Source organism: Cannabis sativa, chromosome 5, assembly GCF_029168945.1.
Source record: "Cannabis sativa cultivar Pink pepper isolate KNU-18-1 chromosome 5, ASM2916894v1, whole genome shotgun sequence".
Lineage (NCBI taxonomy): Eukaryota > Viridiplantae > Streptophyta > Magnoliopsida > Rosales > Cannabaceae > Cannabis > Cannabis sativa.
In genome coordinates this window covers 70058374-70075470 of record NC_083605.1, presented here as the reverse complement: position 1 = coordinate 70075470, position 17097 = coordinate 70058374, and the positions used below count along the sequence as shown (strand labels likewise).

The 17097-nt window shown below is 32.0% G+C and overlaps 1 protein-coding gene across 3 annotated transcripts; it reads left to right on the top strand.

Annotated features, from left to right (window-relative positions):
- Nucleotides 1-2923: 2923 nt before the first annotated feature.
- Nucleotides 2924-16561, top strand: LOC115717209 (polycomb group protein EMBRYONIC FLOWER 2). 3 transcript variants are annotated; one of them, XM_030646170.2, is made up of 15 exons: nucleotides 2924-3036; nucleotides 3221-3358; nucleotides 3770-3825; nucleotides 4579-4643; nucleotides 4997-5049; nucleotides 5707-5760; nucleotides 5836-5892; nucleotides 10404-10450; nucleotides 10555-10679; nucleotides 11786-12062; nucleotides 13644-13692; nucleotides 14249-14332; nucleotides 15198-15277; nucleotides 15488-15577; nucleotides 16213-16561. In XM_030646170.2, exons 2-15 carry the CDS (start codon nucleotides 3233-3235, stop codon nucleotides 16343-16345), a joined length of 1296 nt encoding a protein of 431 aa, XP_030502030.2. In that variant the 5' UTR covers nucleotides 2924-3036; nucleotides 3221-3232; the 3' UTR covers nucleotides 16346-16561. The 3 variants fall into 3 exon arrangements, with proteins under 3 accessions (XP_030502030.2, XP_030502031.2, XP_060971882.1); XM_030646171.2 differs by having other exon boundaries at nucleotides 2969-3088; XM_061115899.1 differs by lacking the exon at nucleotides 2924-3036 and having other exon boundaries at nucleotides 3098-3358.
- The last annotated feature ends 536 nt before the right edge of the window (nucleotides 16562-17097 follow it).

Here is a 17097-nt window from a genome sequence, read left to right as displayed (position 1 = left end):
AATAATCAATTCTTCCTAGACATATTCTAGTCAATCAATCAATGGTTAATGTTTGAGCACCCGTTTGTGTAGCATTGTATCAAGCTCCTGTGCAAGAATAGAGCTACCTGCATCAGTGTGTGAAAGTCATCTTTTAAGTAAGTTGGTACTTTGTAATAGGAGTTTTTACACCACATGCTTAAATTTCTAACTTTTTAACTTTTTTAATGTGGGCAGCATTTTTAAAAAAATATTGTGTTTTTTTTTTTTCAAAAATACTGTGTAAGTTTTATACTATGTACTGTGTTAAGTTTCACTGTTATTCCGTGATTATTTTTTAGTTGTTCCACTGTTGTTTTAATTGTTCTGTTTTCTTGTTTTTCAGTAGTTTTATAAAAAGATAGTATTTTTGTAAAAAATTCTGTATAATAGTAAAATTGTAAACTTTTATTCAAAATCTAGTATTTTTTTGTAAAATCCCTTATATAATAATATTGGAAGCCCAATTTTAATTAAAATAAATCATAATATACCTTGAGTTGGATGTGTTATGAACATAATTACATTTTTTTTGTATTTTTTGTGCTAGAAATTGGTTCATTTAAGATATACTTTAGTCATATGTATAAAAGATTGGAGAATTTTTATTTTTATAGTTTTTAAAGTATAAGTTTATAAAAATATGATTTTTTTTCTCAAAAAAAATTATTTTGTGGAATTTTTTTTAAAAAAATAGGTTAAAATAATATAAAAAAAATAGCATAAGGTATCTAGTTATTCTGGTTTTTCTATATTTTTTTTTTCAAATTTTCTATAAAATAATCTTTATTTTTGCAAAAAAAATATAAAATCTATAAAATTTATAATTTTATCTAAAAGAAAAAATTAAAATTGAGTTCATAATATTATTATGTATTATTTTAAAAAATAAAAATCTAAATTATTATTTAATAAAATAAAAAATCAATTCAACAAACTTTTACAAGAAGTAAAAAATATTATTTCCAAAATATATTAGATTTTTTTTTTAAAGTTTTTCTTTTGTTAAAAATGACATAATTTTTTCTTAAGAGGAAAAATAACATAAGTTGAAATTGAAACTCAAATCAATAGCGCAACATGTGAAAGTTAAGTACCAAACAAAATAATATTCTTATTGGGCTAATGTTGTAACATTTTTTTGAGAAATTTACATGGTATACTAACTTTTGCTATTTTTTTACAAAAATACTGTCAGGCGGTATTTTTTACTTTTTTACTGTGTTTTTTATAAGTTTCATACTGCAGTATACTGTGTCAAGTTTTCACTGGTATTCTACTGGTGTTTTACTAGTGTTCTACTGTTGTTTTGAGTTGTTTTGTTTTGTGTTTTACTGTTGTTTTATAAAAACACAGTATTTTTGAAAAAAAATTCGTGTGACAGTATTTTTGTAAAAGTTAACCCAAATTTCAGTATTTTTGTAAATTTCCCCATTTTTTTAGGGAAATTTACATGGTATACTAACTTTTGTTATTTTTTTACAAAAATGCGTCGAACGTATTTTTACTTTTTCTTGTATTTTTTTATAAGTTTCATCTTTGCGGTATCTTTTGTGTTAAGTTTTCTTGGTGTTCTCTTGGTGTTTGTTTCTTAGGTGTTCTACTGTTATTTTGAGTTGTTATGCTTTGTGTTTTACTAGTGTTTTATAAAAATACAGTATTTTTGAAAAAATTTCCGTGTGACAGTATTTTTGTAAAAGTTAACTCAAATTCTAATATTTTTGTAAATTTCCCTTTTTATAAGTGGCATTATATAATTTAATTAATAATATTTTTTTAAAAAAATTATTTTCTTAATTTATATAGATAAATATTTAATAAATACTTGATACTAATAATATTTTTTTTTAGCAATTTTCCGAACAAAATTACTTAGGGAAATTTGAAATTCTATGCTTAAAATGCCATTTTATTTTTTCTCTAAATGTATAGTTATTAAAATTGTTCCTATATGCCAACTTTTCTAATTTTCCTAAACTACCCCTCACATTTCAAACAATCATCCTCTCTCTTCCTCTTGCTCAGCCGAACCGTCCCCCACGATACCCATCTATCACAGCCAAAAATTATTCAACCCATCCCTCTCACAGCCACCCATCTCCGTCGACGCTCGGCAGGCCTACCCACCGCCGTCGAAGCTCAACCCCGACCAACCACGGCGACCAATCTCAGGCGAACCCGAAGCAAAAATGTCGAAGGTGTGTTTGGTTTTTTTTTTTGTTTTTTTTTTGTAAGTGTTAAAAGATTGATTTAGATGTGTTTTTTGTTTGTGAAACTTTGTTGGATTGTGTAAATTTGTTAGATCTATTAGTTAGATTGAAGAATTTTTTTTTTTGTGGAATGGGGATTGGGGTTCGGCTAAACATTGTGGGTTTTTTTTTTTTTTTTTTTTTTTTTTTTTTCTTCGGATATCGAGAGAGGAAGAGAGAGGCCCGATGGTCGAACCTTGGGGTCGAGGTGGTCGGACCCCAAGGTCCGACCATCATTGTGGGTTTTTTTTTTTTTTTTTTTTTTTTTTTTTTTTTTTTTCCGATTTCAGAGAGAGAGTTCCGATGGTCGGACCCCATCGGACCCCAAGGTCCGACCATCGGGTTTGTGGGTTTTTTTTTTTTTTTTTTTTTTTCTTCAGATTTCAGAGAGGGTCGGGGTTGAGCGTTCGGCCGGGGTTCACTTCGAGGTCGGGGTTGAGGGTTGGTTCGTTGAGTGATGGTTCGGCTGGCTGCGTTTTTGAGAGAGGGGGTTCGGCTGAGAGAGATGAAGAGAGAGGAAGAGAGAGGTTGATTCAAATGAGGGGGTAGTTTAGGAAAATTGAAAAAGTGGTCATACATAACCAATTTTAATAACTTTGGATTAGGGAAAAAATTATAGGTATTAGTAAGTATATTAATTCAAATTTCCCATTACTTATTATCCTATTATATTACCCTTTCCCGAGAATATAATTATATTATATTATATATATTATACATATATAAAATTTGGGATCGCCGGCGATATTGCCGTGGACTTTCCAAATCCGTAAGCAGCTTCCTACATCTTCCTAATTAATCTAATCATTAACCTGTACACAGTAATAACATTTTTCTCAGAACAATCAAATTTTCTTTTCAAGTTTTCAGAGATTATATATATATAAATATATTGTGGTATAGAGGTGAATTGTGAATCTGGGATTTTGTTATTATTTATGACAATTATTCAGATAAGAGAAGATATGTGTCGCCAGAGCTGTTGTGTGCATTTGTCTGTAGAGGACGCAGTGGCTGTGGAAGAGACTCTGCTTGTGTATTGTAAACCAGTTGAGCTTTACAACATTCTTCGATGCCGTGCCCTTGATAATGTAACGTTTTACGACATTATTTTCATATTGTGTGGAATCGTATCTAGTGTAATTGGGATTCTTTTGATTTGTATAATTGCGTGATTTTTACTGTTATTTTCTTTTTTTATTATTATAATGCAACCTGGACTATGTCTAAGTGTACAGAATTTGTGCTTGAATGTAAAACTTTTAGCTTTGAATTTGATCTCACAAAAACAAGAAAGCATGAGTTTTTAAACTATTTGATATTATAAACTGGAGTCATTTTGATATTTGGGCTTGGCTTTATTTAATTCATCTTCATATTGATGCTATAAACTTTATATTTTTTGTTTGATTGAATTCGCATTGTCTGGTTAGAATTTTTGGTTTGTGATATTACCCTTAGCTTAATTTCTATTTTCTAATTGAGAACCTTTCTCTTTGTAGCCTTCATTCCTTCGGAGATGTTTGAATTACAAAATTCAAGCAAGGCGTAAAAGGAGGTATTATTTTAGTTACAGTTATCTTTTAATGCTCTCTCTTATATTCTTATCATAATATTATAATTTTCAATTCTACTGAAGTCTTTGAGTAGAGGTTTCTGTATTGTCTGTAGAGTTTTAGCAAAAGCTTGATGTACTCTGATCTCCATTGTAGTCTTTGCTGCTCAGTTGGTATTTTTAGCATATAATAAATGGAGACATACCAAGTCCCATGATTCAATGGTCTTTAGCATTTTCATGGCCTATTTTATGGTCATTTCTTTATTCATACTCTATCACAGCTGCGTGTGCACGCAGTACTACCCAAATGCATCTGATTACTTAACATATTGCATATGTAAAATTGAGAAGGGTCATTGGTAGGCAAGTTAGATGCTGAATGCTGCCAAATTATGTTTCAGAATGTTGTTGAAGCAAGTTTTTTTTTGTTTTTTATTTTTCATTGACTGCTTGGCATGTGTTAGAATTTTCAAGACTACTATTTTAGGTTCCATATAGTTTTTCAGTAATTAAGTAGTTGGTGTAATGAAGAATTCAGATGGTTTAATTGCTATACTTTTCACTTTGCCAGAGTAATACTCAAGGATTGGTTCAAAACTGTAGTTTGATAAATATAATTTACTATGCAACTCAATTGAATTAAAGCTTAAAGCAAGTTCTTATGTAATTTTTCTTACTTGTTTCACTCTTGTAATGATTGTTTTGTGCATAAATTGGCTGCTCAATTAGTTTGTTTTTTAAATAATTGTGTAGGTTGAGGGCTGGAACTGTAATATTCAATTATAGGGACTGTAACAACATGCTTCGAAAGACTGAAGGTATGAAAGAAGTAATTTTCAACTTCAATGGGGGATAGTGAGAACTGAGGATGGTGTGTTAGAGGATTCTCATTTCAAGAATTACGTTGCTAAGAAGAATGGTTATATAGTTGCATTTTTGGGAGTTATGTATGTAGTTGGAAGTATAGAGCATGTAGTACGTATCGGGAATTACAGAGCATGTTATTGGTTAATTCCTTTCCTAAAATATTGGTTTCATGTTTGACAGTGTTCAGAGATATTTATACTTTTCTAAAATATTGTCTCATATGTTATTATATTGCCGACAAAGTTAAAACTTTAGATTCAATCTTGATTTAATACTAACTGTTTTGTGTATGTGTCTAACACAGTTACTGAAGACTTTGCTTGTCCATTTTGCTTGATGCAATGTGCCAGCTTTAAGGTATTTTGAATATGACATTTTCCCTTAAAGTGAATCTAAAGTCCTTGAGGCTTCATGAACAAAGCATAGGGCATTTTATGTAGATTATATCTGATAAGATTACCATCTTTGTAGGTGTTTTTTCTTGTCTTAGGACATGAATTGTAGTTCTGTTATGGAAGCCTTTTAGATCGATTCTCATGAACAGCTATTTGACTTTTATATGAATTATTGTCAATTCTTCATGATAATAGGCATTATATAGACATCAGTCTTGATATATATTTCATTGTACTAATATTGCACACAGTTTTCTCATTGTTGAGAGTTTTTTTTTTAACTTCTTGTTTCATTTTCTCTTTTATTCAATAAGGATTTTCATTATCATAATTTCATCTAATTAAACAATAGAAGCTGACTCTTTTGTCATTATATGTTGCTGTAACTCCTGAATTCAGCCTTTTTCTCAACCTTTTTGTCTTAGAAAGCTGCTATGCGGTCATTTTTTCATAATATTTTTAGCATTAGAAACTTATGTTTTTCCGTCCTTTATAGTGTATTATATTCTTTTGTACATTTTGTTTCATCATGTAGAGAAAGAGATATACTAACCTTAGCTTTCAAAATTGCGTAACATGTTTGGTATGATATTAAAGGAGCTTAATTTTTTGCTTGCAGGGTTTGCGTTATCACTTGTCTTCTTCACACGACCTTTTCAACTTTGAATATTGGGTTTGTAATTTATAATATCAAGTTGTTGCTTTCTCATAACTTTATAGAGGCTAATGTAGACACATTTATTTGTAGGTGACTGAAGAGTATCAGGCAGTGAACGTTTCAGTGAATATAGATGTATTATCTGAGGTCAGGACATTTATTCTCTTAAAAATTATTATTGAAGATTTTTATGTTTCAGATTGATATTGATAGGATTTCTCATGTCAAACCTTCAAAAAAGGTTGTCTTGTTCAGAACACGTACATTAAATATGGACCCTGTGCTTGTTTTTTAGGCATGGTAAAAAATGGTGAATGAATTGCGTGTTTTATTTAATAGAATAGTATGTATTTATATACAAAATTAGAGAGAGTAAATAGGAAACTAACTAAATAGAGTAAATAAGAAACTAAATAGAGTAAATAGGAAACTACCCAAATACAAATAACATAGCTAATATATTCTAACACTCCCCCTCAAGCTGGAGCATAAATGTTAATCATGCCCAGCTTGTTACAAAAGATACTCAACCCGCATCTCATTCAAAGCCTTTGTAAAAATATCTCCTAATTGTTCTCTAATTTTCACATATCCTATGGAGATCAGGCCTTATAAAATTTTCTCACGAACAAAATCACAATCAATCTTAATGTGCTTAGTTCGCTCGTGGAACATAGGATTTGAGGTAATATGAAGAGCAACTTGATTATCACACCACAATTTTGCTGGAACTGAAGTTTTAAACTTGAATTTAGTCAAAAGTTGATAAATCCATACTATCTCACACACAAACTGTGCTATAGCCTTATAATCTCATTCTGCACTGGATCCGGACACAACATTTTGGTTCTTACTTTTCCAAGAGACCAAATTACCTCCTATAAAGACAAAATAACCTGAAGTGGATCTTTTATGTACCTTGGAACTAGCCTAATTTGCATCTGAAAAATTCTTGTAAACAATACCTCGTCTGGGTGTTCCTTTCAAGTAGCACAAAATTTTCTCTGAGACTGTCCAATGATGAATTATTGGAGATGACATAAATTGACTGACAACACTAATTGAGAATGCAATATCTGGATGAATCACAATAAGATACTTTAGCTTTCCAACTAATTTGCAATACTTCGCAGGGTCTTTAAATGGTTCTCCATCGCTCATTAAATGAATAGCAGGATTCATTGGAGTACTACAAGGTTTTGATCCAAATCTTCACGTCTCAATTAACAAATCAAGTACATACTTCCTTTGAGATAGAAAAATTCCTTGTCTACTCCGAGTGACTTCAACTTCCAAGAAATACTTGAGCACCCTCAAATCTTTCGTGTGGAACTAGGTATGAAGAAATGATTTAAGGGATGAGATACCTCTAATATTATCTCCAGTAATAACAATATCATCCACATACACAACCAACAAAATAATACTGACAGTTGATCTTTTATAGAAAACAAAATGATTTGACATACTTTTTAACAAACCAAATTTCTTAACAACCTGGCTAAATTTACCAAACCAAGCACGAGGACTTTGTTTCAAACCATATAAAGACTTGCGAAGATGACTAACTCCCCCTAACCCTCCCTGAGCAACAAACCCAGGAGGTTGCTCCATATACACTTCTTCCTCAAGATATCCATGAAGAAAAACATTTGTAATATCAAGCTGATGCAAAGGCCAATGATGAGTAGCTGCCATAGAAATGAACAGTTGAACAGATGTCAGTTTAGCAACAGGAGAAAAAATATCATAATAGTTCACTCCATAAGTTTGAGCATAACCCTTGGCAACAAGACGGACCTTTAAGCGAACAATTGTTCCTTATGGATTGACTTAAAATATTTGCACCTTATGACCCGTTTTCTTGAAGGTAAATGAACCAAGTCCCAAGTACCATTCGCAACTAAAGCATTTATATTTTCTATCATTGCAGCAAGTCAACTAGGATGAGAAATGGTTTCATGAATAGTTTTAGGAATAGTGATAAAAGTAAGAGAGGCAATGAAAGAGGAAGAAGAAGAGGACAAATGATTATTACAAACAAATGAAGGAATAGGATAGGTACATTTGCGTTGACCTTTACGAAGTGCAACGGGAAGATCATTGCTGGGGTTCGGATCCGATGATGAAGAAGCAGGTGCAGGACATGAAATAGGAGGCATAGGGGGCAGACGCCTAGAGTACACTATAATAGGAGGTGGAGGAGGCGGAGGTGTAAGCATGTCGGGAGCTGTGACCAAGTCAGATGGAGGAACAAGAGACTCGTCAGAACATGTGTCAAGTGAAGAAGATGTGATAGAATATACCAACAAATCATTATCCTCCTCCTGACGAGTAGGAGTAGGTGAAGATGAAAAATAAGTAGTATTTTCCATAAAAGTAACATCGATAGAAACAAGATATTTATTAAGATCGGGACAATAACACCTATACCCATTTTGAAAACGTGAATAACCAAGGAATACACACTTTAATGACTTGGGATCTAATTTAGTTACCTGTAAACGAACATCACGAACAATGCAAGTGCTACCAAAAATTCTTGGCTCAATATGAAATAGTGGCTTATTGGGAAAAATAATTTTTTAAGGAATTTTACCATGAAGAACAAAAGATGGCATGCGATTAATTAAAAAAAATGCAGTAGAAACAGCATCGACCCAAAACGTTTTAGGAACATGCGTTTGAAATAAGAGAGCTCTAGCTGTTTCAAGGAGATGTCTATGTTTTCGTTCTCCTACACCATTTTGAGATGGAGTATCAACACAAGAAGTTTCATGAAGCATGCCGTTTTGAGCCATATAAGATTGGAATAAACCAGATTTGTACTCTTTGGCATTATCACTTCTCAGAGTACGAATAGACACATTAAATCGATTTTGATTTTAGCACAAAAGGCACGAAAAATAGAGATCAATTCAGAACGATTCTTCATCAAAAACAACCAAGTGAAACGAGAATAATCACCTACAAAAGTAACAAAATAAGGAAAATCAGGTTTAGACAAGATAAGAGAAGAACCCCAAACATTAGAACAGACTAATTCAAAAGGAACACTAGCATGTTTATTGACTCTAGGACTTGAACTAAGGCGATGATGTTTAGTAAACTGACATGGTTCACAATCAAATGAAGACAACTTACTATATTGTCGACAAAGGTTTTTAAGCTGAGGAAGAGATGGGTGACCCAACTTACAATGTGCCTCGAAGGGGGGGTTGTACACCAGAACAAGTAACTGATTTAGGTATTGGTGCATCAAAAATGTAGAGGCCTCCAGATTCACGCCCTTTACCAATAATTTGCTTTGTCATAAGATCTTGAAATAAGCAATGATCAAGAAAAAAGAAGATACAACAGTTAAGATCACAAGTAAGCTAACTGATAGAGATCAAATTAAAAGAAAAATTAGGTAAATGTTAGGCAGACGACAAAGGAAGTATTGGAGTAGGAGTAATTGTACTAGACCTAAAAACAATCAGCTAAGGTAATAGTAGAAGTGGAAGCGTGAGGTTGAAGATTAGAAAAAGAATTTAGAATTACCTGTCATATGGTCTATAGCACCAGAATCAATGACCAATTGGGAAGACGAGGAAAGAAGACACGAATTTGATTTACTTGAATCAACAATAGTAGTGATAGAAGAAAATGAATACTTATGAGACTCCTGATACTGTAAGAATTTGGCATATTCAACTGCAGAAACAAGAATTGGTCTTCCAGAAGCCGTTACATATATTATGTTTGTCCAATCAAAGTAACTCAAACAACAAACCAACCAAGAAATTCGATAAAAGAGCAAACAAATTGAGACAAGCCAGAACAAAATGAGATACTGAGCCAACAATCCAAATGTCACAACCAAAATAGGAGAACTCAAACCTTCACAAGCACAAATCAGCGAAGCATATAAGGCATACTAACAGAAATGGACAACGAAACCATATGGGAGGTCGAGGAGAACGACAAGAAGAAAAACAGTGATTTGGAAAGTGCCATGTGGCCCCACACGACGACGCCCGGGAACAGTGGCAGCAGAATGGTTCAGCGCGTGGGGCCCACTCGCAGGTCTTCTGGGCACCAAACTCCTGCGACTAGCAGATTGTAGGTTGGGTTGTCCGTTGGTGGCGACGGTGAGAGCTCACGTGCTCTCTAAATGTGTTTCCCAAAAAATGAACCTTAAGATAGATGAAGAACAAACCCTAATTGCAAACCTCAATTTTGGGTTAAACCCTAATGTCAAATTTCAAATTTCAAATTTTGTTCTGATACCATGTAAAAAATGGTGAATGAATTGCGTGTTTTATTTAATAGAATAGTATGTATATATATACAAAATTAGAGAGAGTAAATACGAAACTAACTAAATAGAGTAAATAGGAAACTACCCAAATACAATTAACACAGCTAATATATTCGAACAGGCATCACATTATCTTAATAACATCATACTGTATCTTGAATGTATGCTTCTATTGATTCTTTTCCCACTGAGTTGTGCCCTGTCAAACATTTTTCTTCTTAAGTAAAGTTTTGGACTTGAAAACATAGCAACAGTTCTACTTTAGTAATTGAGAAGCACTGACATGTATATATTTTTCTCTTCTTACTTTCATGATATCTGCTTATACTACCTTGGTAATATGCTTTCCATGCAGACCATAGCAGATAGGGCAGTGCCACAGCTACAAACATTCTTCTTCTGGTCGGTTTGAAATCCTTGGGTACAACTTACTACTTTACATTATAACTTATTATCTTTTTAAAAAGTATTGAGAGTTTAGAAGGTGAAAAAAATTGTTTGTCCAGCTCAAAACGAAGAAGGTGTCGGCGAAGGAACCTTGTTCAGAATGAAAATAATGTTAATGTGCAATTCTTGGAGTTGGACTCACCTAGTGAAAATGTACAAACGCTTGCTTTGGAGAGAGATGATGGTATGTTCTTTTCTGATGCATCTAATTAGGCTGGGATCCTAACTTTGATGTTAACAATCTCATAACCTCTGAGTTATTGCATTGAAAAATCATTTGGCTTGATATTATTTTATGCAAAAGATAGCATAACATATATTGACAAAAATAAAATAAAATTATATACTCCAAATCTTAAGAACTCGTATCCCATTTCAGAATTTCGCTTATAAGTTCATTTATAACCTCTTTAGGAAAAAAAAAGATTATTCTCCTTGGAGCAGGTTTTCCAATTGTCTTTCCAGTATTGACTATTTTTTACTTGTTTAGTTACATTCTAGGAATGAAAATTCCATGTATGTTTTCTTTTTTCTTTTTTGGTGTGTGTGTGCTTATGTGTAATTATTAACAAAAGTTGCTGCAGTCCGCATTTCTGACATTCTTTTCTTAAAGAAACAGAGGATGTGGTGTTAATAACTATTTAGAATACGAAATAAATGAGAACAAGGTGTCCTCTCAATTACATCAAAAACCTCAATGTAATCTGGAAACATCACAATTTCAAATTCTGCTGTTCTTGAATATTGTGCATTGTCTGTTTGTCTTGCATCTGTTTGAGTTCTGCTGAGAATATGAAATCCATTGAGGATATTATGTTCTCGTGATAATTTCAGTGTTTATTGTTCCCACTATATGTCACGACAGACGTAAGGTCAAAATCATTTGTGAAGATTGTGTTACACAACTAGTGGTTGAAACTAGATTGGGTTGGGTTTCCTATAAACTAAATATCTTACATAGTAATAAAACAATTAAAATGTTGGATCTGTTTTGATAGAGCTGTAGATGTACTTATGAGAAACCCAGTTTTTTTACTTTATACGTGTATATGTATATGGAGTCTTTATAGTGGTTTTCAAAAATTTGAAATTCGTATGGTTATTTTCAAATTGATCATAACTATTGAATAAAGATCTAACAGCTGAAATCTATGTAACCATTATTGAGTAAATATTGACAACTGTTAAGTATTGTTCAATATATATATGTGTGTATGTATTTTCATTCAATAATGTAAAGATCAAGTATTTTAAGTGTTTGCTGGACTAAGAATTAACTTCATGCTCTAGATTCTCTATCATGTAAAGATGAAAATATTTCAAAGCCATTCCCGGGAGAGAAAGATCTGCCGAATGGAAGACATGGACGAGAACATTATGGTCCTGATTTTCCAAGTTCGAGCGAGTGCATAGAACGTGTTGCATCAAGTTCCAACGATCTAGGTGTTACAATTGCCATAGCCCAAACATCTGTGGACCTTGATTTTGTCAAACCCCTCTTAGGAGGTGAGCCTCCCCTCCCCTCAAAAGCAAAGAAGATATCCGTTGAGCGAACAGACCTGAAAAGGTATGTTCCAAGATGCTGTATGTCTCAATATATATTAAATTCACTATATTGAAGAGTATCTTTTTTAGCTTACCTGACCTTGATTATATTTGTTAAGATGGCATTTCAAACTTTCTGTAAAATGCATGTATTAGCAAGTAATAAAAAGCATTCCTAGATTGGAGATAGTAATTGATTTTTGGACTAGTGTACCTGAAGATGTCATTTCAAACTTGCTGTCTAAAATTCATGTATTAGGAAGTAAAAAAAAAGCATTTCTAGATTGGAGATTGGTAATTGATTTTTGGACTAGTGTACCTGAAGCTAGGATCTAAATAGGTGTGCTGTTTAAACCTGGTTTTTCTCCATACAATGATAATAGATGAAAAGTTTCTTTTACAATAGTCCACCCAGTAAACAATGATTGTAGAGGTTTTGAAGGAGCTGTATAAACAAAAATCATATTGGTCTATTCCAATTTCCAATAAGTTATTATTTTGTGGCTCAAGATTTTGTTGGGATTTACAAAACTGTTTTGAAATTGTGAGTGCTGACCTTCGTGTGTGTGGTTTGGTTATAGAGAAATCAAGGTAATGAGAGTCCTTTTGCATCTTTGTGGGAATGGATAAAGTTCTGAGTTGCTGTGTGGCTAAACATTGTGAAAATGTTTAAGAGAATTGGAGGTTTTGTTGTAACTAGTTTGGGGTTTGGGTTTGTTTTTGTGTTTTCTATGGGCGCCCCTTTGACTGCAGTTTTCCTCTTGTAATAAATATATAACTTTGGTTTTTCATTAAATAATAAAATAGAATAAAAGGTTATAGATATACTTATTTGGAACTTTGTAGTTCATCAAGAGTGTGAAAAATACTACTAGCTATTCATAAATTTACAAATGGACAATTTTAACGTTAGAAAATCCATTGCTTATTAATACTCTCTATTTAGTTCCATAGATGTAAAATTTATTTATATTTTTTAATTTCTGCCTCACTTTCAAAGGATTACATTATGATTTTTTGTTTTAGGTAAATCAGAGAATCCATTATGATTTTTTGAAGAAATCCTTCCCCATATTTTTATTTACAACTAAATCTGGTACCAAGTGAAACTTGTCAAAATTAAAACAGAAAAGCCCAGGCCTTAAATCTTAAATTTAAAACCAAAAGAGAAAAGGTATTTTGTTTTCAGTTAATTGGAAGTATTGTAACAAGTAAATCACACAAAATATTTTTTTTTTTATTTTTTAGTGTACATTAATAGATTTAAGATTTAGGTTTAATTACATATTAGATATACATGTTGAATATGGTGTTTTTTATTGTTGATTTCATATTTCAAATAAAGAGATTATTGGATCTCGTAAAAATCATGTTAATTGTCTCTAAAATCAAAACAGATGGGGAGTTTTTGTTGTTATCAGCTTTCTCAATCACTGTATGATTTATGTTCTAGATTTTGTTATTAGCATGAGTTTTTGTATGTGTTCAAGACTTGAAGTTCAAGTATAGATGCGTCCACAACACTAAGGCTATTTATTTTTGTTAAGAATGTTTTCTACTCTTGTTTTCTTTTCTAATGTTCTCTTGAACTTCATTTTGCCAGCCGAGTGCTTCTTCACAAAAGACAGTTCTACCACTCTCACAGAGTTCAGGTAGTTAGCTACTTTTAAACTTGTTTTTTAGAAATTCTTCCTTCATCAAGCTATTTCATATTTGATATTCTCTTTATTTACTGCCATTTTGATTTTCCATTAAGATTTTTACTTTGGAACTTTTTATTGTTTGATGTACTGGGTTGCCTACATTTATAAGGTTTTGATGTGCAACTGATGTTTCAGTTCACAAATTGCTATTTTTGAATATTTATTGGGTTTTGATGTGCAACTAATGTTTCAGTAAGCTGCTTCTAGTTTTCAGAATTAAAAAAGCACTTTTGGGAGTGTTGGGCAAAAAATAAAGACTTTTAATTTTTATGATCTTTCTTGTGGAGCTAAACTTCTCAGAAAAAGACTCCTTGTCATTTTATTTTTTCTTTTGGTCTGTCTTGCTTTGTATTCCAGACAAGGAAGATGGCTTTCAAATCATAAATCTTGGCATACAGCTTTAAGTCCTAGCTATAAATGTGTGCTGTATTTGATCTGTAGATTGTAATTTGTTAATAATCATTTAATCTCAAGTAATTTACTGTTGATTTGTTTGTGTATTAAGCCTATGGCATTAGAGCAAGTGCTTTCAGATCGAGATAGTGAAGATGAAGTTGATGACGACATTGCAGATCTTGAAGATAGAAGGGTATGCTGTTCTGTAAACCTTCTGCTTTTTTTTTCCAATGTTGAAAATTTTTCCTTTCAGCAATTGAATATGGTTTCCTGTTTAATCTGCCAACCACAAGCCTATACGTGTAGTCGGTCTCGTTTAGTTCTATAGCAAAATGATAGAAGAAAAGTCACTTATAGGACATAAGAGTCTGTAATACATGTAGATTGCCTAACTCACTTAAGCATAAGTCCAGCTGTTTTATCAATCATCTAAAACTAACTTTAGAAACGTAAGGTGAAATCAGCTTTAACAAAATTTGAATATAGTTAAATGAAAATTGATGGAATGTGAAATTTGTTTTAGCGAGCAATTAGTGTGATATATTTGTCTTTTTTTATTTTCTTTTAAAAAATGGTAATAGAAATAATCCTAATTGTAACCTATATAGAAAACACAATACTCTTATAAAGGAAAATGGTTACTTCATTTAACTATGACCGATCGGTTTTAAATTGGAGCTCCAATCCTACTCCAAATTTTCTCTTTGTAATTTGTAATATGATTCGTATCAAGAGGCAATGTTAAGGTTTTGAAGCATTCCAGTTTTGACGTTGGGACCTCTAGGCTGATGTGTGCCGCTTTGTCATATTGTGATGTTCATATATAATGTAGATAACTTGGTGTATTTGAAGATTTCTTTTGGCTGTCAAGTTTCTCTTGTGTAGAACCCATGAAAAATTGTTATCAGGTCTTTGCCTTTCTTTGATTTGTTGGTAGAAAGGTGAAGGAAAGCTATCTGGGAAGCTATTTCTTTTTTAATCATGACATGTCTTGCTTGGTTGCCCGTTTATCCTACTCTTAGATTACTCGAGGACTAATATCAAACTTTAATTTCCAGATGCTAGACGATTTTGTGGATGTCTCCAAAGATGAAAAGCAACTTATGCATCTTTGGAACTCATTTGTGAGAAAACAAAGGTAACTAAAATCTCACTACTTTGTTCTCATCCTTTAAACTCTAAAATCGCTTCTTTTTCTTCTTAGTTACTCATTGGAGTGCTTTTTTAACTCATTTTCTTTGTATTTAAAAAGTAAATCTATTTTACATCATCCCATTGCGAGTGCTGTTATACCAAAAGCCAGCTCTAAAGATTATTATCAAAACCATTTACACTGTTATTGTTGCAGAGTTTTGGCAGATGGTCACATCCCCTGGGCGTGCGAAGCATTCTCGAAACTCCATGGGGAGGAGCTAATCGCATCCAAACCTCTTTTCTGGTAATTTTCTTGCTTGAGTCTATGTCGTAAACTTTTTGACTTAGCTACATGATTGTTGTACTCTCCTAACTTGAAATTTATTGCGGTAGCTCAAATAGTCGAGCTTGTGGTTTACTTTAATAAGATTTAAGGCTCGAGTCTTAGGTAATCCCGTGATCCGTAAGGAGAATTACTGAGTAAGTTTTGTGATCCCACACTGCTTGGGAAAAGTTAAGTATGATGATTCTGAAACTATATAGGTATAAGACTACACAATTGAAGAGGGCTTAAATAGATTAATTGTTACAACATATTAACAATGTGCATCATATTTTCTGATAGTCCATCACTTAAAAACTCCAAAGTCAAGCGGGCTTGACTTGGAGTAATCTTGAGATGGGTAACTTCCTGAAAAGTTTTTCTAAGTAGCGTGAGAGTAAGGAAGCACGTTGAAAACACTCATGTTAGTTTGTAAGGTCAGTCGTCATTTCAAGAAATAGATATAGTGGCATACTTATGTATAAGAGTCATTAAAGCGAAGGCCTTACAATACCAACATAGTGATTGTTGTAGTTTTGACTTACGAGTATATATGTGTATATATAAATATATTTATATTTTCGGCTTTAACATTGAAATGCTGTTTGTTGGCTCAGGTGTTGGAGGATATTCATGATCAAGCTTTGGAATCATGGTCTTCTTGATGCTTCCACTATGAACAGTTGTAATATAACTCTGGAGGGTTGTAGGGATAAGGCAAAGGCACCTGTTAATGAGAAACTAACATGAATTAAGCTTTGTTATGTTTGGCCTCAAATCCAAACATTTTTCATTCAAAATAGTAGGAAATAGAGGGTTACCCTTAATTTATTGCAATAGCCTTTAATTTATTTAAGTTTAATTAGAGTAGGAAGTTCGGCTTACCCTTAATTTATTTACTCTTACCATTGTATTATTCATATGCCATATAATATTATATATTCTTATAAGCTATCACATTTTCTATTTTGCTGATTTATATATATGATTATGAGGTTGCAACTCTAAGGTTGTTTTTTTCCTTTCTAAATTAGAGTTCAAACACATTTTTTTAATACATATGTTTTGACACCATAAATTATTTAAAATTTTGTAAAAACTGATGGAATATTTGCTATAATTATAATGTAGAAACTATTGCTATATCATTAATAATTAATAGATATTAAATAAAACTAGAAAAACATGGTAAGATTGAGAGTCGACTAAATTTAACAAGATATCGATGTCTTGGGAATACTTCTTAAATGTGTAATTATGAAGAAAAAAAATGTTAGTTTACCCATTTTACTAGTAAGAAAAGAAAGAATGAAAAGAAAAATGGGAACAAGAACAAAATGAAATGAAATTTAATGCCTATAAATAATTTTTTTTTATTTATATTATTATATTAGAATGGTCTTTTCTTTTACTTATAGATGTAACAGTAGTTCTTTCACACGATTAGTGTAAAATCGTTTCATTGAAATTACATTTTAATATTTTGAAATATAATCTAAAAA